At 42.1% G+C, this 23,100-nt stretch overlaps 1 protein-coding gene across 2 annotated transcripts in view; it reads right to left on the reverse strand.

The window, feature by feature from the left end:
- ANAPC10 (anaphase promoting complex subunit 10) overlaps positions 1-23,100 on the reverse strand; it is a 64,601-nt gene that overhangs the window by 38,942 nt on the left and 2,559 nt on the right. For both annotated transcript variants that reach the window (XR_008307884.1, XM_053252604.1), the window contains exons 2-4: positions 16,976-17,097; positions 11,395-11,485; positions 9,445-9,565 (exon numbers count right to left, since the gene is read on the reverse strand). Coding sequence is in view for 1 of the 2 variants with exons in the window: in XM_053252604.1 (XP_053108579.1) it covers positions 9,445-9,565; positions 11,395-11,485; positions 16,976-17,090 (327 nt within the window). In the remaining variant the exon portion in view is untranslated. The remainder of the gene's footprint in view (positions 1-9,444; positions 9,566-11,394; positions 11,486-16,975; positions 17,098-23,100) is intronic.

The following is a 23,100-nucleotide window of genomic DNA, read 5'->3' on the forward strand; positions in this document are numbered from 1 at the left end:
GCTTGTCTTTTGTCTAAGACCCCTGCTTGATTCATATGGAAATTCAACTTCCTTAAGAATTCACGGATCCAGTGTGCTTTGGCTCTCTAGGCTGTTTGCACAAATTGCGGTAAGACACCTTATGCATTGGGGGTCTCTCCAGCATGCCCCGCGCACTCACATGGGGCATTCTGGGACTTCCGGGGGCCAAGCGGCCCCCGATACCCGCCACCCCAACCTGCTCTGTGACGGAGCCAGTAATTGTGTGGGCAGCCGAGGGTGGAATGCTCAGGTGCAGGGAGCCCGCTTCCCCTGCACAAGCCCTGCAGGCTCTCCACACTGCTTGTCTGGAGAGCCTCACTGAGTGACTCTGGGCCAGTCGCTTATCTTTCAGCCTCAACTACCTCACAGGATTGTTGTGAGGATAAACAAAACCATGTACACTGCTCTGGACTGTTGGATGAAGAGCAGGATATAAATGTAGTAAATAAAAAACCAAGATTATTCTGGCATCAAACGCTTGTCTCTGCCACAGTCTCACTCAGGTTCAAAGCCAAATTCCAAGATAGAGGGGAGGATGTCTGGTAACACCTGGTAGATAGTGAAGAGGATTCTCAATATCATCCACTCCCCCAGTACTCCCCCCAGCCTTGGAACTGACATCTTTCAGGGAAGCAGAGCCAGGAGATACATGATATCACTGTTTGATACCATCGACAGTTATACTTGGTATTCCAGATTTGTCATTGTCAAAGTAACATAATCTGACTATAAATCTGACTTTATTACAGCAAACTACCTTGAGAACCATCATGGTTGAGGGAGGTGGTACTTCTAGTTCAATGGAGGTTGGTTAGCCCTCATTAAAATGTACGGATGTGCACACTTCGCTATCAACACGCGATTCGAAACACATCCCCAGCCACTTTAAAACGGAGAAGAGCATGTGCATACCTGCTCCTCTGCTGCTTGTGGCCACTTCCTGAATTGGCAGCACTCCTCCCAGCTATTTCTGAGCACAGCTGGCATGCAAAAATAGCTGGGAGGAGCACCGCCAATTCAGGAAGTGGCTACAAGCAGCAGAGGAGCAGGTATGCTGTCCATGCAAATGGCCACTGCGCAGGCGCGGAGGCCATGAGCATGCCAGCGCCATGCAAGGGCAGCTGGGGGAGAGCGTTGCCAGCATGTGAAAATAGCTGGGAGGAACGCTGCCAATTCAGGAAGTGGCAGTGAGTGGAGGAGGAGCAGGTATGCACCTGCTCTCCTCCATTTTAAAGGGCTGGGGATGTGTTCTGAATCGCGTGTCAAATCACAATCCATGCACATCCCTACTGAAAAGTTATCTGAGAGGCAAAGTTAAGGTTACTAATGCTAGTTGTTTAAAGCAGGAACTTCTCAAATCAGCATTTCTTTTTATTCTTTTTTTTAAAAATTACATTATCCTAATCCTCTGATTTGATTTTGTACTTAATTATTGTTGCTTTTATTATCACAACTCAAAACTATGACTCGGGGTCATAAATAAAGCCATCCTGTAAAGTGCTGTCTTTCTAAAAGCAGCTAACCACAAGTTGAAGTATGATTAGCGGGAGGGGAGGGGGGGTCAGAAAGAAAGAAACCAGGAGGGATCAAAAGCAATTATATAAGTGCTACTCAGAATACAAATTGGCTGAGAAAGTGAGCTATGATACAGTGGGAGAGCTCAATTTTTCTAGTAAATAATAAAGAAAGGGGGAGCTAATCTCCTAGACTCTGATGGAATGTCATTGCTTATACGGCAGAATAATCCTTACCAGAAAGAGCAAGGAGGAAGCGGGGGGGGGGTGCCACTTCAGAAATGCCAAACTGCACAAAATATGGAACACACCAATTTGGCTTCCTAGACAAGATTTGCTTTGGATCCCCTAATCTAACAAGAAAGCAAGCTTTTGGGGGTGAGGGGAGATACTAAGTTCACTAAACAACCAGAAAGACTCCAGAGAAACCAGGTACATGTACTGTAAGCTCTTAACAGAATAGGAAGATTGTTTCCTTTCCAGGTTAAACATAAATCATTTTGTTTAAGAAACGTTATTCCACAATCTTTTTCTCATGTTCAGACAGCCTGTCACATGGGCTTTATTGCAGACTAAAGGAAAATATTTTCATAAAAGCCAAATGCTGATTAAATGTCAATAGTCTATCATTGAGACAATAATGGGTTGGGTTGGATGTTTGAAAGTTCAGCCAAACTTTGTGGGAGCACTGAGGTGAAAGAGGGGGCAAAACTGCCTCTGCTCTGAGGCAAAACTGCCCCAGTATTTTCAGGGGAGAGGGTGATAAAAGATCTGCTCCTGGCTTTCAGCTGACATTTCCTCCTCATGACGCTGTTATGGGGTAGCTGCATCCTGGAGAACAAAATAGCAACTGCCAGCCAAAAGGATCCAGGATGAACACCAGTCAATTTTACTTCATCCCTGAACAGTGTGCCCCACACAAATCCAAACGATAGTATGGACTATCGCTCCATACTGCTGCTCTGGATAAATTAAAAAAACAAACCAACATTGCAAGAAGAGGGAATAATATTCACGCAATTGAGCATCCCTATGCAGTTTGACCCTTAGAATAATGCAATGTGACTCAGCACAGTCAAAACAACCCTGCAAACACTTTGTTAACATCAACCTGTTCCCCAATTCCACCCTCAACACTCCTGGGCCTTTCTGGATGTGTGTGTGTGTGTGTATATGTATCATGCATGCATCCTTGAAGGGACATGAATGCATGTATATTAATTCTGGTCTTTGAACATAAATAAACTTGACTGACTGGCATGTATATTATATTATATTATATTATATTATATTATATTATATTATATTATATTATATTATATTATATTATATTATATTATATTATATTATTTATCGATCATATTTTTATACCTCCCGATATGTAAATCTCTATTTATTACTGATAGCTGCCATGGGCCTTTGGGATAAGATGGGATATAAATACAAATAAAAACAAAGACATAGACAGGTAGGGCCTCTAGCTTTGTGGGGCCCTACCCAATCCAATGCTTCATGGGTTTTTTTTTAAAATTAGATATACAAGGCTATAGTTCTTTGGCAGAGCATCTACTTTGCATGCAGAAGGTCCCAGGTTCAACCCTTAGCATCTCAAAGTAGGGCTGGGAATGAAACCTTGGAAAAGTTACCTGAAACCTTAGAAATTCACTGCCAGTCAATGAAGATAATATTGAGCGAAATGGAGCAACAGTCTGACTCAGTATAAGGCAGCTTCCTATGTTCTGAAGGCTTTAAAATATCTCATGCTTATGGAAACAGAGTTAAGGTAAAAGAAAAAAGATCTGAAAAAAGAGGAAGGGTAAACTGACTAGAGGACGGCTGCGTTGCGGCAGCTTGACTTTAACCAATCCATGTAATGCATTTCTGGCAGGGCTTTCTGCTTGCATTGGTGCATTTGTACCACTAATTATATCCCCAGTTTACACACACTATAGGGGCTAATTTGGACATCCTGTCTGCCAGCCATTATGCATCAAATGGGGGAGGAGAGTAAGGGAACATATCTCACCCTACATGCTAGGCTATCCTGCCACTTTAGAAGCATATAGGGGGATAGTTCACCCATATTTTACACACACACACACACACACACACACACACACACACTAATGCAGCATAATCAGCTGGAGGGAAATGTGCACACGAACTCTCCTCCCCCAGGTGATGCAGAGGGGCCGGTGGACAGGGGGCTAGGTCCAAACCGGCCCTAGGTACATTGTTCTGAGGAAAATGGGTAGGGGATATATCTGAAGCAGAAAGCCCCAGCCAAGTTATATATCACGTTGCAATACAGACAAGTCTGGGTAACAACCTTCCATCTCCACGCCCTTCAAGAAGCCCCTATACAACTGCAGGAAAGCATGTTGCTAGTTATGTACAGTTAGAACAGTGGGGAAGCTTTCTTCCTAGTTGTTTTTTAAAAACTTCTGTTTGGTGCACCTGGTCCTAGAAACATGGGGTTTAAAAAGAAAGAAAGAAAGGAACTTATAGCAAGGATCCCATCAATAGTTAGTTTTGCAGGCCAATGGGGTTTTGGACTGGCATTTCTTCCAACTTTGCCATGAAGCACTTGTTCTGAATCTCATGTGGAGTTTCAAAAGCAGTTTTTGATACAAAGTGGGGGAGATTTAGCACAGAGCTCCAGAACTAATAAAGCAATCAGTCCTAATAATTCATTTAGGCACAATTGCAGGAACCGATCGTTCTTTCTTTAGAGAAGAAAACCCTGTGGAAATGAGAATAAAAATAGTGCCACATTGCATTTGTACGTCTTTGGATGTTCAAAGTGCTTTATGTGTATTACCTTGTTATAATGCTTACAATATCCCCAAAAGGTAAGCATTACTATCTCCATATTGCCGGGGGGGGGGCTGCGATGAAGTAGTTTGCCTAAGGCCACCCCGTGAGTTCATGACACATTTGAACCTGGGTTTTACAAAGGTTATATAAGTCACTGTCTTGTATCGAGTCAGACTACTGACCCACCTAGCTCAGTATTGTCTACCCTGGTTGCCAGGGATTGAACTTGGGACCTCCTTCATGCAAAGCAGATGCTCTTCCAAATGAACTACAGTTCTTCCCCAATTCAGAGTTCATTATCTTCACCACTAAGCTACACCTGCTATCAGACTGCAGCCAAAACATGCAGGATTAATTTTGCTAATTATATCATATTTTAAAAATCCACTAAAGCACAAAGATAAAGATTCCCACTGCTTATGTAAGAACATGGCAGGATGAGCAAACAATTTATGATAGGATTATTTTTATCTGTGTGTAGTTTTCAGTACTAAAAGGCTGGTAATGTAATCACAGCAGCAGCAATAACAGAAACAAGGGTAATCGCGGGTGGAAAATAAAATGCCTAGGGGTTAGCACACAGCAGAGCACTATCGTTCTCTTCTGATGGACTCTGACACCTGAGAAATATCTGCGGGTGAAGCAACATATCTATATTTCTCAGGTGAACCAGCTCAAACTTTTAAGCTCAAACTTTACTGAGCTTGCATCAGGCAGATAAAAATAATATATTCTTATCTTACTTCATTGCAATCATCCTTACTAGCGTGACATCAGAAAGCTTCTACAAGAACCATTAAAAGAAGCATAATTTGAGGTTGTCAGCCTCAATCTGCACTGCCATACAGAAGAACTCCACTTCCTTGCCTTTTCCTTTCCAAGCTACAGTGGTGATGAAAAGTGCATCTAGTCCATACAAAAAATTGACCGTTTCTTTTAAAACATTGCCAGTTTCACAGATCCTGATCTCCACAGCTTGAAAAACGTAGTTCAAATGCAGTTTCCAGAGAATGGAAATATTCAAAGGACAAGAAAACATTTTGGTTCCCAGTTTTCAACTTTTTCCAAATTAAAGTAACTACCCAGGGAAGGTAAAAATGCATGCTTCATGGTGCAAGATCTCAGATGATGTTAAAAACGTATCGTTTTATAATCTGGCCATTGAGAGAAAACACGAGAATACATCACAGGATTTTAATTATACACCATGAGGTGGGCAAGCATCCATGGGGGAATTTTATGTTTAAATTGGATTTCCAACAAGTTAATCAGCCCAAAGTGAAGGTATTCTTGTATAACAAAGATACTTTGCTCAAAAGATCCTATTATCACACTGCTTTCTTTAATGACCTGGGCTGTCCTTACGGTGGGGCAACCGGGGTGTTCGCCCCAAGCCCCGCACCTGGAGAGGCCCCACACTGGCATGGCTGACTGAACCTCCGAGTCCCGAGAGGCTCCAAGACCAAGCAGTGATCCTGCCATGGTCCTGCCCCTGCTCACTGCCATGCTGCTCACTCTCTCTGCAGTCACTTCAGCTGCAGGAGCAGCAGGCAGAGAGGCAGCAGCTCATCTCACTGTTCTGGGGGTGAATCCAAGGGACTGCCAGGGTCCAGATCGGCATTTCCTTGGCAGCAGCAGAGTCAAGAAAGGGTTAACACTCTGCTCTGCTAGTCCCGCCCTCTCTCAGAAGGAGCTGCCTGATTTGTTCTCCTGGGGTCTTGTGCTCCTCCCCGCCCCCCACATCCCCACTCTAGCCGGCATATGAATGTAATTTTCCACAAGGACAATGGAGTTGCCTAGTGAATGAGACCTGGAAGCTGGCTGTTGGGATTGTCTCCCTGCAGGAAAGTAAAACAAAAACCCCAACCCTTAACTGTTTGCTTTCTGTGAGATAATGAATTGTTCCCCTTGCTTAAGCCAGTGTGTTTCTCTTTCCACCGATCCCAGCGAACTGTGTGTGAGAAAGAAGTAATCTAAATCTGTGTGCATGTGTTTGGGGGGGGGGGGAGGAAGTGTTTTACACTTTTAAAAAATCATTATCAAAGTATGCCAAAACTGTTCTAGTACAAACTTCTAAAAAAAACCCTTCCCCATCCCAATAATATACCTTCTTGTGAGAAATTATTCAGTTCAAAAGTATTAAAAGCTTTAAAGAGAATAAGAGGGAAGGGAAAAATGCTCTAACATAATTGATGTGTTTTTGGTTTTGTTCCTGCGGATACTAAACTGCTTATAGCTCTGACCTGGTCTGGGTGTGTGGGGTTTTCTCTCTCCCCACCCCCCATTAAAAATATTTATATGATGCTTAAATAGCAAAATATGAGAAAATGGTTTTCTCAACATGTTTCCCCTTATAATCATCATTATTATTTTATTTTGCTTTGTGCTTGTAACAGTAGCTCATATATAAAGAACTTGTATATTATTTTTAATGTTTGTAAAGGACTAAAATGCATATTTTCTTGATTCCAAGCAAAAAGGAAAATAAAACACCACCTTTGGTGGGTTGAAGCAAGGAACAGGTGTTGGTGTTGTTAAGTTGCAGTAAACTTTCAGGGGTGAGGCAAGAGGGACAGATTGAAAAAGGGGAAAGGGAGGGAGAAGGGAAGCAACAGGATCAAGCTGTGGTTTGATATTCTTGCCTCTTATTATGGTAAACACAAAGAATTTCAGTGTACAAGTTTTGCTGAATCATGCCCATTTTTCTTCATAAGATTCCTGCTTTTGTGACAGAAGCAAAACAATACACTTGTATGCTTTACAAAGTGTTTTACTGTCAGTTTACAGATAGGAGCAACTATCATATCTAGGTTTCTGTCCAATATATTCAGTGAGGCTGCTAGTTGTTGATTGGGCAAAGTCATTTTGCGGAGATTGCACTGACTGATGATTTACATATAGCTAATAGATTTTTTAAATTAATGTGCTTTAAAAGGGAAGTAAAAGAACAGTTTGAAATTTGTAGGATTTAACTTCAAATGTTTTTCATTTTATCGAATAATGACTATATATGGTAAATATGAATCTGAGAAAGATCTGCTTCTTTGGGGCATGATGTGGTTTTGAAATTACTGATCTGATTATTGAGTGGTAAACATCTGTTGAGAACAATAACAGTTAAAATCTGCTAGTTATCTTGATGATTTCTTCTTTAAAAAAATACAAGCAAAATGATATTTAAACCTTCCTCCCAGAATATTCTGGTATAAAAGTGTAAATAGTAGTGCATTCAGCTAATTTCATTGGCAGGATTGTTCATGCAAAATGGTATCTGTAAGTCATTAGGAAGTATGACTGTATTTCCCACAAATTATCCAACATACATAATGGATTGTTTAACTATAACCTACAGTCAGTGGCCACCACCCAAATTTAAGCATTGGGAATCCAAGTGTCTTCCTTCAAATGAGATTTTTATTACAAGAGAATTCAATTTTGGAATTCACGTTTGGAATGCAATTGTGTTAAATTGTGTAAGTTTGTGTCTGTGGTTTTGCACATGCTAATTCACCCCCAGCCCTGCACCCCACTAGGGACAGCCCTGCTTAGTATCAAGTCAAAAAGGTGCAGAAAAATAACAAACTATATGGCTTTATCCCACCCCTGCCTCATACACCCCTAAGGCTTATATCCAGTGATCTCAATAAGAGGTGCGCATGTGCACGCTCTCACAAGTTTTTTTATGTCCGCTCAGTTAATTTTAGATCCCACTCAGGTTGAATCAGGAAGTCCCTACTCTGAATGCACCTGCACACACACTGCCTTGAAACTGCTGCCCAGAACAAAACTCATTCCATGCACAGATGAAAAAAGTTAGAGGGAACACTGCATGTATCCTACACACACTTCTCTGAAAATAAGCCCCATGGGCCAATTCGATTTATTACTACTTCTGAATAAACATGTATAAGATTGTGTTATATCATTTAGAGGAAGAAAAACTACTGTATTTTTTTAAATTTTCTTCAAACTTGAAGTAAACATGTCCAGACTTATGAACTACACAAGAGGCTGTCATCAAGCAGCCACTTGCAATTTACAAAATCATCAGGGTTTTTAAAGTGTCATTAGTTAACAGGCTGAGAGCCATACTTTCTTCTTATTTTGTTATTAAATTACAAGCTGTGGGGAGTTGCAAGGATTTGTGTGTTCTTTATTATGGGGTGTTTAATAAATGTAATAAGATCAAATCCTTTTGCATATAAATCAGTGTTTCTCCATGAATAAGAACAATACATATCAAACCTCCAAGGAAAACAAATACAGGAAAAATAGTAGCCCAAACTAGCCTGGCAACAGTTTAGAAAGTCAACCCAGTTTATAATTTGTCTCTTCAAAAAAATGGTCTAAATTGCCTACTAAATCATACTATCAAAACATTTTCTCTCTCTCCCCATCTCGCTGACACACAGTGGCCTGAAAAGCAGACATTTTCAGGGTCTACCTCCCTCCCCACACAAATTATCAAGATCTTATGTAGAAGCCCAACATACCATTATAAAAGTATAATAATTAATTATTGGTTGAACAGTCAGTGGGGCATGAATCCAAAAGCTAGTATTTAAATCCAACAGTGACATCTAGTGGACAACTACAAATAAAACAAGCTTGCACAGATCAAACATAGGGTTCAGCTAAAAAAAAATCACGTTGAAAGTAGAGCTTTTGCAGTGGGGTAGAAATACCCCTCTCCATATTCTTAATTGTATGTTTATCTCTTTCCCATCCCATTTGCTGCAATTCTTTTATCCAGCTGCTGCTCATTCTGTGCTGATTCTTCTTCTAATTACTGTGCTTTATTCCTGGATTAGTCACAATTACAGTCAATCAAGGATCACACAGGAAACAGATCGTCATCATAACTCCCCAGCTTGCAAAATGTCATGGGACAGAAGTAATTCCACTACTCCTAGCTGTCAAGCTACAAACATGTCACTGTGCAACACTATCAGATTTCTTTTTGCTTTCTAATTCGGGTGTGTGTGTGTACATGTGTACGTGTGTGTGTTCAAAAAATGCTGCAAGCAACGGGCATTCTCTCTATTAAAATTGCTCAAATAAAATAATGTATTATGGACTACAATGTACTCACCCGGATTTCCTGCAGGTTGTGGAAGTTGTTTCCTACTCTGACAGAGATCTTGCTCGGAGTGTAGCTTTCATCAGATTTGTAGTCTGCATAAATACACAATGTCTTCACTGTTGTTTTCCTTCTGAAAACAAGAAACAGCAAAATCTAAGCAATTATATGCTATAAAAAGTATTAGCATATGCTATATTTTTTCTAACTGGAAGGTTCAACTGATCAGAACTAACTAACCCCCACGTTTGTTATTTCTATAAATAATGATGTATATTTTTTAAAAACAGTAATAGAGTGCATCTAACTAATTGTCAGTACTAAACAAAAGCAGGGTAACAACTTAAATAAATTCAAAATAATATACTTATTTTATTCTGAACTTCCACTTCAATGCCTTCAATAAAGTGGTCAGACATCCGGGGGAGATCACAAAATAGCTCAAGTCCTAACTCTGGGGAGCTAACAGCACAATCTTATACATGTTTACTCAGAAGTAAGTCCCTTTTTGTTCAAGGGGTTGACTCCCAAGTAAGCATGCATAGGACTGCAGCCTAAGGTTATCAGCACCTACAGTTGGGAAAAATCATGTTCACCTGGTGTATAGAATTGCATGCTAATGCAAACATGCTCAGGTCCCTTACTGGATTTAAAGATCATACAAAACACCACGAATTAAGCACAAGCAGAGGCACAAGTATATGGACAGCACTGGTACTGAGGGATTGTTGCTTCTTCAATTATTCCGAGGTCCAGCAATTTAAACTTAATTCTCTTTGTTTATATGTTTGAGGGTCATGTCACATGCAGACAATTTGAGAAATGTAAAAACACTGTGGATAATACCCACCACTAACTGGCAAAAGAGGCACCTAAAGTGGTGGCTCTCTTATGTTGAGCAGGGGGAGAGCAACTGTCCCTATTCCACCTAGCATAGCATCTCTCCCAGTAGCCACGGCTAGTGTCTCCCTTGTGTTTCTTTTTCGATTGTGTGCCCCTTGGGACAGTGACCATCTACTCTCTCTTTCTGCTATGTAAACCACCTTGAGAACTTTTGCTGAAAAGTGGTATAAATATTACTAAAGTGGTGGCCCTCTTATGTTGAGCAGGGGGAGAGCAACTGTCCCTATTCCACCTAGCATAGCATCTCTCCCAGTAGCCATGGCTAGCGTCTCCTTTGTGTTTCTTTTTCGATTGTGAGCCCCTTGCGACAGTGACCATCTACTCTCTCTTTCTGCTATGTAAACCACCTTGAGAACTTTTGCTGAAAAGTGGTATAAATATTACTAAAGTGGTGGCCCTCTTATGTTGAGCAGGGGGAGAGCAACTGTCCCTATTCCACCTAGCATATCATCTCTCCCAGTAGCCATGGCTAGTGTCTCCCTTGTGTTTCTTTTTCAATTGTGAGCCCCTTGGGACAGTGACTATCTACTCTCTCTTTCTGCTATGTAAACCACCTTGAGAACTTTTGCTGAAAAGTGGTATAAATATTATAAACAAATGACAACCAGTATATCTCAGCTTAACCTTTTCCAGCCCAGATAATTGCAAATACACTAAAATGGGCTTCTCTGACATATGCAGAGGTGAGTGGGGTTCAAATTCAATGCAACCGCACAGCAAGGCGTGACCCAAGAGAATTTATGTAGGCTAGAGAACAAGGAAATCCATGGAATTCTGTGCCCATGGAAAACAAAAGGTGTTGAATTGGAATCACAACCCCAATTCAACAAAAGGTATTGAATTGGAATCACAAATTTCAAGGGTTCCCTGAATCATAATATTGGACCCTTAAGTAGTTGCAAGTTTAAGTAACTAAAATGTCTTCTGATTGTAATACTATAGAGTCAAACCATAGTAAGCTTATTTTCAAATGTTACCACTTAACTGGCCATTTGCACTATAGACAATATTTAAAACCAAACCTAACTACAAAAACCCAACCCAGTTAGTCTTCAGTACCTGAACTGGATGTTCACCAAATGAGGCTGTGATCCATCAGACTGCCAGTATGTTTCCAAATTATCATCGCGTAATTGGTCCACACCAAATCCTAATGTGCACAAAAAGAGGATCATGTGGTCTTTAGTACTATGGACCGAAAGTGCATGTGTCACAAACATCGCAATTACAGCAGCTACACAGGGAATGCTACAAAAGCCTTAGTGGCTCCTAATCAGTCCATGGGAACCACCTGAAACAGTCCAATAAAGTGACTAAACAGAGATGAGCAACTGCTAGACTTCACTTTCCCTCTGTCACCCATAGACCAAGATGTAGAAAGCCTTGAAGGAAGTGAAAACTGGATGATGCAGCAGTGGTGATTCAAGGCAGGTAAATTGATCCTAGGTTTTATGGGCAGGTTCAACGAGGGGAAGAGCAGCTTTCTGGCTGGAGGTGGGAAAGAAGGATGAGGGCCATACTCTTGTAGAACAGATGCAAGTGCAAAGATGTAGCAATGATGAGCTGGCATGGGATGTCAGAAAGGGAATGAAATATGGGGCTGCATGTCTTAGTCATATCAAGAGGTTTTGTGCCTGTTAGGAAAAATATTTTGGCTACCCTAGTCTGTAAAAGTGTCCGATGAAAATATCTTGATTGCCTGGCTCTATAATATACAGCTTATACTGGGACCGGTGCTTTTTAATTTATTCATAAATGATCTAGAAGCTGGGGTAAGCAGCGAGGTGGCCAAATTTGCATATGATACCAAACTCTTCCGGGTAGTGAAATCCATAACTGATTGTGAGGAGCTCCAAAAGGATCTCTCCAAACTGGATGAGTGGGCAACAAAATGGCAAATGCGATTCAATGTTGGCAAGTGTAAACTGATACATCCGCTTCAAGTATACGCTGATGGGATCTGAGCTGTCAGTGACTGACCAGGAAAGGGATCTCGGGGTTGTGGTGGTCAGCTCGTTGAAAGTGTCCACTCAATGTGCAGCAGCTGTGAAAAAGGCCAATTCCATGCTAGGGATCATTAGGAAGGGGATTAAAAATAAAACTGCTAATATTATAATGCCCTTATACAAAACTATGCTGTGGCCACACCTGGAGTGCTGAATACAATTCTGGTCACCACATCTAAAAAAGGACATTGTAGAACTGGAAAAGGTGCAGAAGAGGGCAACCAAGATGATCAGGGGCCTAGAGCACCTTCTTTACTATGTAAGGCTACAACACCTGGGGCTTTTTAGTTAAGAAGAAAGACGACTGTGGGGAGACATGTTAGAGGTCTATAAAATCATGCATGGTGTGGAGACATTGGATAGAGAGAAATTTCTCTCACATACATAACACTAGAACCAGGGGTCATCCTAAGAAATTGGTTGCCAAGAAATTTAGGTCCAACAAACGGAAGTACTTTTTCACACAACGCATAATCAACTTGTGGAATTCTCTGCCACAAGATGTGGTGTTGGCTACTATTTAGGCTCTTTAATTTCTTCTGCAGCACCACTCCTGCCAGTCATCTTGCCCACCCTCCCTTTCTGCCTGCTGAAACAAGCAAGGCTCTTGTGCTCCCCAGCAGGCAGAACAGGAGGGAAAAGTGGGTGGATGATAAGACTGGGAGAGGAGAGGGACAGAAGAAGCTATAAGGACTGTTAAAGATACAGGAGTGTTCTCCAGGTTGTGATGTGCACTGAGACACAAATGCTTATTCGTACCTGGATATTAGAGAGAGAGAGAGAGAGTGTGTGTATGTTTTATTTATTTATTTATTTTTACATTTCTATCCCGCTCTTCCTCCAAGGAGCCCAGAGCGGTGTGCTACATACTTGAGTTTCTCCTCACAACAACCCTGTGAAGTAGGTTAGGCTGAGAGAGAAGTGACTGGCCCAGAGTCACCCAGCTAGTCTCATGGCTGAATGGGGATTTGAACTCGGGTCTCCCCGGTCCTAGTCCAGCACTCAAACCACTACACCACGCTGGTTATTAAAGTGACAAAAAAGATGTTGAGAATCTATGAAATGACACTCCTGACATTTGTGAGCTTGAGTCTCACACTGAACAGCTCTGGGGACTTGATCCTGGCCAGTGAGAAACATGTTGTTGATCGCATTTGCTCATGCACATTAACTCCATGAGCCTGTCTATGGTTTAGTTTTAATTTTAAGGTATCCAGACACTCAAGCAAAATAAGAGAGTCTGATGCCAAAAACAGCTACACATCCTGGTTTGTAAGAGGAGCTTGGAACTTTCAACCAGACACTCAATCAAATCTTGTGACAGTTCCAATGCGTTAGAACTCAAATAAGCAAAGCCAAAAATGATTTAAAGGCCTTTTGCAATGTTATTAGAGCGCTCCTGCCTAAGCTATAGACAAGGCTCTATAGTTGAGTTCTACAAGTATCCTGCAAGTAAGCCCGTAAATCCTGAGACTCTAAACTGAACGATCACAGCAACCATCAGAAGACTGAACATTAACATGACTTTATGTGAGTAGAAAGAAAATGTGCTTTTTCAAGAGTGGGCTACATGCTGTGCAACCCTCCGTTAACGTCAAGGATCTGCTGGGGCTGTTACACAACTCCAAAGGAAGCCCCAATGCTGTAGACACAATGGCACTATGCAAAACCATTAAAGTACTTCTGGCCAGCAGCACAGTGCTCCTTTTTATTGCAAACACTGCAAATAATGCTAAGGAGTGTTGCACTGAGACCCAGAAAGGGATGTGCAAAACGTTTCAACTCAAAATGGGTCGTTCTGAGTGTTTCGAGCTTGAAACAAAACACCCTCTAAATAAAGAGCCTGTTTCAAGCTCGAATAAAAAGGACTCTGTTTCAATTCAAAATGTTTTGAACACCATTTTAGAGACCTGTTTTTCCCTTGCTGATTGGTTTTCGAGCACTGGCTTCTGATTGGCTTGTGATCTCCTTGCTGCTTGGTTGGCTTGTTATCATATAAATCAAGTGTTGTCATGGGCAGCTGTGCCCCCATTGGCTGGGAGGAGGGGGAACACCTCTGGAGGGAATTTTAAATTCAAAATGTGTTGAAAGGACTCAGAGGCAGAGAGAGCCCCTATATCAGGAGAGGAGGAAGGAATCAAGAAAGGTTTGATTTTGTGGTTTTCTTTTCTCAGCACTAAGTATAATCTGTTGTGCTATTGCTGCTATAACTATCTGGTTTGCTGGATCTCAGATTTACAAAGGCAGAACTTGGGTGCCTGCCTTCCTTGAGTTGTGGTTTTTGGTTTGTTGGTGAGATAGTGTTGTGGCAAGAATGGACAGTGGCAGCTCTCTGTGTAACTCCTGCAAACTTGGCAAAGAGGCACCTTTTAATGTGGTGATTCTCTTTATTTAGCAGGGGGAGAGTAGCTGGCCCTATCCACCCCCAGCACAGTACCTCCAGTGACTGTTGCTGGTATCTTTCTTATGTTTCTTCTTAGATTGTGAGCCCTTTGGGGACAGGGTTCCATCTTATTTGTTTGTTATTTCTCTGTGTAAACCACCCTGAGCCATTTTTGGAAGGGCGCTATAGAAATCGAATAAATAAAATAATAATAATAATATTTCTTGGTGATTGCTATGATGAGTTCTATGCCTGGCCTTGAGACTCACTTGTGCTTCATTCACTGCTCTGGTCTACTTTGCAATCTGCATTGCAAGGTGTACTACTCAGTCAAAATACGGCTGAAGTTGCTCTAGCTGAGCTTATAGCTATGCTTGATGCTAAGTAAGGAAGCTGCTGTGGCAGCTGTTGCAATGCTAGGAACGTAAGGAGTCATAATTGTGTGTGAGAGAGCAACATGTGCCAATGATGTTACTGCAGCACAGGCACTGTGGCTGGCATTGGATTCTGGGTCAGTGATGCTTTTTTGTCCATTTTTGGTCTGTGTTTGGAAAAAGTATGTTCTGTGTTGGGAGGGACACATTCCCTTTTAATGTGTGCTTCTATTCTCAGTGTTTTTCAAGGCAGGGTTGCAAACTCCATCACAAATTATAATGCAACATATGTGCACTCTGCATGTGCCACTTGTTTCGACCATGGGGAACAATGGGGAAACTTGAAACACCCCATTGTTCTTCATGGGTAGCTCCTAGGGACACCAAAGTGGGTTGAGTGGTAGAGCATGATGGGTGCTACCTACCTACAAATCTTAATAAATTTTTAACCTTTTCCCAAAACCCACATAAGACCCTATGGGGGTTTTGGGGAAAGGTTAAAAAGTTGTTTAAAATCGCCTACTTGCGCATTTATTTTGTGGGTTGGTTGGGTGGTAGGCACTGTTCCCTCTAAGAGGGATTCTCAGATGTTGTTGACTACAACTCCCAGAATCCCCAGCTGCAGTGTCTTTTGCTTGGGGATTATGAGAGCTGTAGTCAACAACATCTAGGAATCCCTCTTAGAGAGAACACTGGTGGGAGGTAACACCCATCATGCCTTACCATCCAACCCACTTTGGTGTCCCTAGGAGCTACTCATGGAGAACAAAGGGGTGTTTCAGGTTTTCCCATTGTTCCCTATGGCTGAAATATGCAAAATGTTTCGAGTTTGTTTTGACAAAACAGCTGGCTCGGCTGGTGTTTCGTCAAAACGTTTTGACCATTTTGCGACTCGTTTCGAGCTCTAAATGAATCACAAAATCCATTTCATGCACATCCATACCAGAAACACTTTATAGTAAGGAAGTAATTTTTATTTATAGTCTTAGACCAGCAAAAGGAAGCACTTTACAGATTTTGCACAGTGGTCTTGTCACTAGACTGCTGGGGCTATCTTTGAAGTTCTGCAGCAGCACAAGTTAGCAACAACAGGTCCCTTATCTTGACTAAAGCCTGAGTAGCATGTAGCCCACCACTTCTGAAATATCAGGAAACCCTTCTATAGAAAAAGCAACTCTATAAAAGTGCAGTTCACCAATTTTCAGACCGAGTTCAGACTGAGCAATTCAGTCTGGATGCCAGCCGGAAATACGAGGACACTGTCACCACAGTTTTCTAGAAAACTCTACTAGTGAGATGGGGTAGTCCATGCTTTCCTATATTCTGAATTAGTTTTTGAGAGCAAAAGGCCATACAATGCTTAGAGGTGGATACACATAGCTGATGTTTCAGCACTAAACATCAGTAATACTAGCAAAGGATTAGTATTCATTACCTGCATATGAAACTTACTTAACTGATCTTGGTTATACTTACAGACACATAAATAAGCATCACGCTTCCATTACTAAGGTAGCCCTGAGTAAATTGTCGTCTTCTGCTTTATATAAGACCTATAATACGATGCAGACCAAGTCTGTGATTTTAATATGCATTACTACTGGCAAAGTCTTATCAAAAGGTGAGAGTCAAAATGTTTTTAAAATGGTCATCATATACAATCCTTAGAAGAAATCAATCTATTTATCATGTTAAGGTATAACCAGAAAGTGTATTACATATATAGCTGGATGGCATTTTAAAACATTCACTAGTGTTCCAAACCTAAATATTTTTCACTAATTTGAATCAACACAGAAAAATCACTTTCCACCCAATAAGAAATTCAGAGATTATATGTGTAGTTTCTTTGTTTGCCCTGTGGTTTTTCAATGTACCTGGTTTACAAGATGAAAGTGACCAGACAGCTTGTGATCCTATTTCTCGAACAGTTCCAGTTCTTTCCAGCTGTTTTGGATCTGCACCAGGTGGTGTCTTGTTAGTCGTGGTCATTTTTTCACTAGCAAAAGAAGAAGGTTGTGAAAGATGTTAAAGTATAATCATTTGGATGACCATGGGAGAAGTCAGAATACTTTGAGAAAGCCGGCCACAAATGTAGTCATCTTTAGCTGTGATCCAGAGCTGGGATTCTCAACACTGGGTCCCCAGATGTTAATGGACTCCCATAATTCCCAACGAAAGGCCACTGGAGCTGAGGATTATGGGAGTTGAAGCCCAATAACATCTGGGGACCCAGATATATGTGATTTGCTTTTGTAAGAGATAAAAGCCCTCTTCAGATGTCATTGATGTAACCATGAACACCACATGAGTGCTGAAGGCAGAAAGGAAGTCCTGCCCTGACCCTGACACTGTCACTCACCCCCTCCTGCTGGCCACCCACAATTATGAAGGGGGGACTCACAGTGTCTGAAAGAGGAAGCACCATAACCATGATGGCTGGCACTTCCTTAATCTTCGATCTAGGTTTCCACTCACAGAAGCGTTGGCCATCAGTTACAGCGCTTCCTCCTTCAGACAAAGCGAGCTGTAACTGTGAGCAGCTGGAAGAAGGGGTGACTCACAGCACCAGAGCAGAACTTCCTCCCCACTTTCTACGTTGCCAGCAGTGCTCATTGGTTACATTGATGACATCTGAAGAGGGCTAAACACTAGGGATATGTATGGGACGATATTTGCGTTCTACTCTGGGATTGGAATGGAATGCAAATTAGGCATGTGCCCAAAACGTTTCGGAGGCCATTATGAAGACCTCCAAAATGTTTTGGTGCTGGAGTGGGGGGAGTTTCGGCATTTCGGCGCTGGCAGGGGTAGTATTTTAAGGGCGGGGGAGGGTGTACTCACCCCTCCCGCTGCATTTCCCCCACCGGCACTATGTTATTTTTAAGCCCCTCGGGGCGGCAGCGTTCCTCCCTGCCACCCTGTTCCCCCCATCAGCCGGAAGTGGCCGTAAGTAGCAAGCGTGCATGTGCCCGTCATGTATGAGTGCATGCATGGCAGACGGGCGTGCACGCACGCAACAGGCGGACATGCGCTTGCCACTTCCGGCTGATGGGGGGAACGGGGCGGCAGGGAAGAACGCTGCCACCCCAAGGGGCTTAAAAATAACAGAGCGCTGGCGGGGGAAATGCGGCGGGTGAGTACACCCTCCCCCGCCCTTAAAGTACTACCCCCGTGGTGCCGAAGATCTTCATGCACATCCTTAATGCAAATACCCTGTAACTTTCCACCAAAACAACCATCAAGCCAGTTGGTCTGATGGAATGAGCTCGGAGCACTCGAAACATTCCAAGCACCATTTTGGAATGGTGCTCTTCCAGCCTCTGCGCATATGTGGCAGCCATGCGGGGTGTGTGTGTGTGCTAACCACACAAATAGCTGCCATGCACACACAGAGGCCAGAAGAGCACCATTTTGGAATCCAAAATGGTGCTCGGAACGTTCCAACTCAGAACGGGGTCATTCTGTTCCGAGCTTGGAAAACTCGAAATGGCGCATTCCAAGATTGGAAATTTCTGCACATCCCTACTTAACAGAGAAGCAAATCAGCTTAAAATGCCCATGCTTGATGTTAGCACAGTGGCACAACTGATGCAGCTGTATTACTATAATACTAATAACTGTAAAGACAGATACTGAGTTGGATCCAGAGGGACCTTAAAATAAGCACAAGAGACTTTCACTCAAGCCAGGGGAGGGCCATGATATTCTTCCAATACCTCTTTCCACCTGTAGACCCCAAGCCCCTCCCCATTTGCTACATTTATTCTTATTTATTTTTACAGTTAAATCCCACTCTTCCTCCAAGGAGCTCAGAGCGGTGAACATGCTGTTCTCAAAGTCCTTTACTCTTGTTGACCTACCAGTTTTAATGTAAAAAACATACACTGAGAACAGCAAACTATTGTTCCTTGTTGAAAAAAGATTTCTAGGCATTTTACATTTAAAACAAAATACAGGAGAGAGGAAAATGAAATTCCGTCAGCGTTCTTAATGTTTGAATTAAGAACATTACCTGAAGGTAGAAATCTAAAATGCTGAACCGGGTGCAAAACAGACCACAATCTTCAGTAGTACTACTCCTCAAACATCCTTGTGGGAAAAGTCCAGTGATATGTTAGAGCAAGTGGGTTTCAAACTAGGAAGGGCCTAGTTTAAACATGAAGAGTGCAAATGTATGTACACTTACACAGGAGCAAGCTACACTCACTGGGACTTAACTGCAGTATGAATACAGACAGAATTAGAAAGCAAGAGTTTTTAAGAACGTCTTCCAAGAACACTGCACAGAGAAGAAGGCATGATATAAAAGTGATTTATATGGGTGGCCACAAGATATATGCCTTGCATACTGCAGATGTTATATTATGTGTACCACAGAATTAAAGAAAATAGGAGCAAATATTTGCATTTCCCCCATTCCAAAGTGTCATGGCCCTGTCTTTAAGCAATGACTAGGGCACAGATTTAGAGGGGGGAGGTGCTGAGAAGTCAGGGGCATAACTACCATTAGGCAAGGGGAGGCAGTCGTCTTGGGGCCCCACTGCCTCAAGGGGCCCCCCAGAGGCACATCACATGACTCCCCACCCGCCCATGTTGCACCCCCTATGAATTATGTTGAGTCTCTTGGAGATTGGCGGGAGCAGAGAGTAAAAAAACTAGATTCAATGTGAACTGGATATTCACTGTATTCATAATGGGGATGTGAGTGTGAGTGCACTATATATTGTGAAGTGTGTTTGTGTGTATATCAATGAGGGGCCCATTTTAAAATCTTGTCTCTGGGCCCCCTCCAACCTTGCTACGCCCCTGTGAGAAGTTCTGAGGCACCCTAGGTGCCCCAGGCTACAGAGCCACCTCAACACAACTCCAGAATCAAGTCCTCAGAGCTCCCTAAGAAAAGAAGCCTTGAGGCAGCACTGTCTGGTTTGGAATCCCATAAGGAGCCACTACTCTTACCCCACAATGCCCTCCCAATTTTCATCCACCACCACCACGTGGAGAATATAACAACACACCCCATATAAGCACAAGTAAACAGCAAGAGAGCGCAAGGTTCCAGACACAGAGACCACCCCTTAAAACATCTCCATCCATCCCAGAAGGGGTGGAGCCTTAGATAGGTAGCCAAGGCAGGGGAGAAAATGGCTTCAGTTCTGCTTCAGCCTTGTTGAATTAAGTTGTCACTTGTCAGCCCAGAACTTCAATCTGACTGTAACTACTTGGTCCTCTCCCCTAGCTGGGCAACCACAAACTTCCTCTCACCCATGAGCTTGGTGAAGACAGGACAGGGCTGTTGGTCAAGACAGAACAGAAAGAAGCTAGTGTGGTGTCGCTGACAGAGTTAGAAGATCGATCAGGGAGACCTGGTTTCAGAACCTTCAGGCATGAAACGTGGGTGTGTGACCTTGGGCCATCACTACAGTCCTAATCACACATTATGTTCAACACTCGTACAAGTGTAAAGGGTACACAGGTAAAGATCTATACATAGGTACAGTTATTTATGAGTTATGCTGAATACAGGTACAGAAGCATACTTCCTATCCGTATCATGCATTTGAGGGTCCTGTACACAGGTTCACTTTAAAAATGATCGCAGGTACAGTCGTTCACACAAACAAATGTACAGGCATCCATACACTCATACAACATAATGTCTGAACAGGGCTTCTCTCACTGCCTATACTATCTCATAGGATTGGAGGTGATGAAACAATCATTCTCAATCATCCAGAATCCTTATGGGTGCTGCCTTGGACACTTTGGAGGAAGGGATACAAAGATCACAAAAATATTTCTTATTTATTTATTTATTTATTATTTTATTTAACAAATTTCTATACTGCCCCAAACTAACATTTCTGGGCATGAGAAAATATCTAATTTTCTTCTTTTGAAGATTCCTTTTAGTCATACACCACCAGAAATTAATCACTAATAGGTTTATCTGAAACATATCCAATGCAATAATAAAAATAAAACACAGTAAACCTGTAACCCAGCCAGCCACTCACATATCAGACATCAGAAGTTACAAGGCAGTCTCTGCTAAACAGAATAACAACAATCTTTATTTTTGTCCTCATCTGCTTAGCATAAGCAGTGGAAGAATAAAAGTGTCCTTTAGCAAGCTAGACACAGCAAAAACATGAAGAGGCATTAGCAGGAATGAATTATAAAATAATTAGACAATGGGAAAATTCAAAGAGACCTTTAAGTTGTACTAGTTACAGCTATTGGAAGCATTTCAAACATATTAATAGCAAGAACAATTTCCAGTGTGTCAGATCTGGTTTCTGAACTGTTTTAACATTTTTCAAAATGTCAAGAATCTGTGGGTTTGCAACCACGTACTAATTGCCTTTTAGGCAGAGGTTTTCCATGTTGACAACATGTACCTTCATTGCTGTAAAACAGAATCTTCACGCAACACAATGAAGAATGTGTCCCATGACAAAGGATTACGGAATAAACACCACAATACATTGGTTAATTCTGCAAGTTACGTGGTGATTAACATGACTTTTGTACATATAAAAGACTATGATTTGCAACTCATAGCTAACAACCACAGATTCTGATTTTCTCCAAACTGGGTAAGTGGGTGACAAAATGGCAAACCTGGTTCAGTGTAAGGAAGTGTAAAGTAATGCATATTGGAGCAAAAAAAACCCAACTTCACATATACACTGATGGAGTCTGAGCTGTCGGGTGATTGACCAGGAGAGAGATCTTGGGGTCCTGGTGGACACCTCACTGAAAGTGTCAACTCCATGTGCAGAAGCTGTGAAGAAGGCAAATTCCACGCTAGGCATCATTAGGAAAGGGATTGAAAATAAGTAGATGACTGGTGTTTGGACTGCTGAAGAAGGGAAGAAACAGATTTCTCCTCCTGCTGTGTGTACTCTGATTGTAAGACTGGGCTGCTACCAGTCCACTCTTAATCCCTTTCCCAGCTCGGTTAGCTCCCTCAGCCTCACCACGCTTTCATTGTAGCATGGTGTGGTCTCAGACTGAGTGAGGTAGGCTTGCAGCCAAGGTATGGATCTAACCTTCTGCCTCTCGTAGCTATACAGCTAGATGAAAACTTCTGTATCTGTGCAGTTGCTTGACTCTCTTATGTCTATTCTCATGGCCCTTTTCTCTGACTTCTCATTCTCCCAATCCTGTCTGTCTAATGTTGACTGAGCTAGAAGTGGACTAGGAGCTAGCTGAGCAGTTATTATTATAGATATGTTTATCCCACCTTTCTATAATAAAATGCCCAAGGAGATTGTGACACACTTCGGGTCCAATTCAAAGCTCTAGCCCTTAGCAAAAGTTCTTCTGTCTTCTCTGTACATACAAGATCCAGGTTATGTGTTATTATGTTCACACACACACACACACACACACACACACACACTTGCACTGCTCATGTGCAATACTCATATACATTCACTACTTAGATATGCCAGTATATCCACAGTTGACCAATATTTCAACACTGTTTTCTACTCTCCTCTCTGTTGAACCCCGATGCTTGTAAACCCACCTCGTCTTCAGAGCTCCAAGGAGCATCAGCATATTTGTTCTATTTTTACTTATTCCATTTTCCTCCCCCTAAGGAGTTCAGAGCAGCATACATTAATCCTTATAATAACCGTATCAAGGCAGTGTGTGTGCACATGCATTCAGAGTGGGGCCTTCCTGATTCAACCTGAGCGGGATCTAAAATTAACTGAGTGGACATCAAAAAACATATGAGTGTGAGCATACACACATGCCTTAGAGGGACCACTGATTAGGATTGGCCCAAGGTCACCCTGTGAGCTTCATGCTTGAAAGGGCAGCTGGACCCAGGTCTCCCCTCTAACCACTATATCTGCTCTAACCACTACTTCCGCTCAAACCACTATATCATACCAATTTTTATCTGCTTGTGTATGGAAGAGCACAGGCTATGCAATTCTCCACTGACCTCTCTAATTAGTACAGTAGTGTTATCACCTGATCATAA

The sequence above is a fragment of the Hemicordylus capensis genome, chromosome 5 (genome assembly GCF_027244095.1).
Source record: "Hemicordylus capensis ecotype Gifberg chromosome 5, rHemCap1.1.pri, whole genome shotgun sequence".
Lineage (NCBI taxonomy): Eukaryota > Metazoa > Chordata > Lepidosauria > Squamata > Cordylidae > Hemicordylus > Hemicordylus capensis.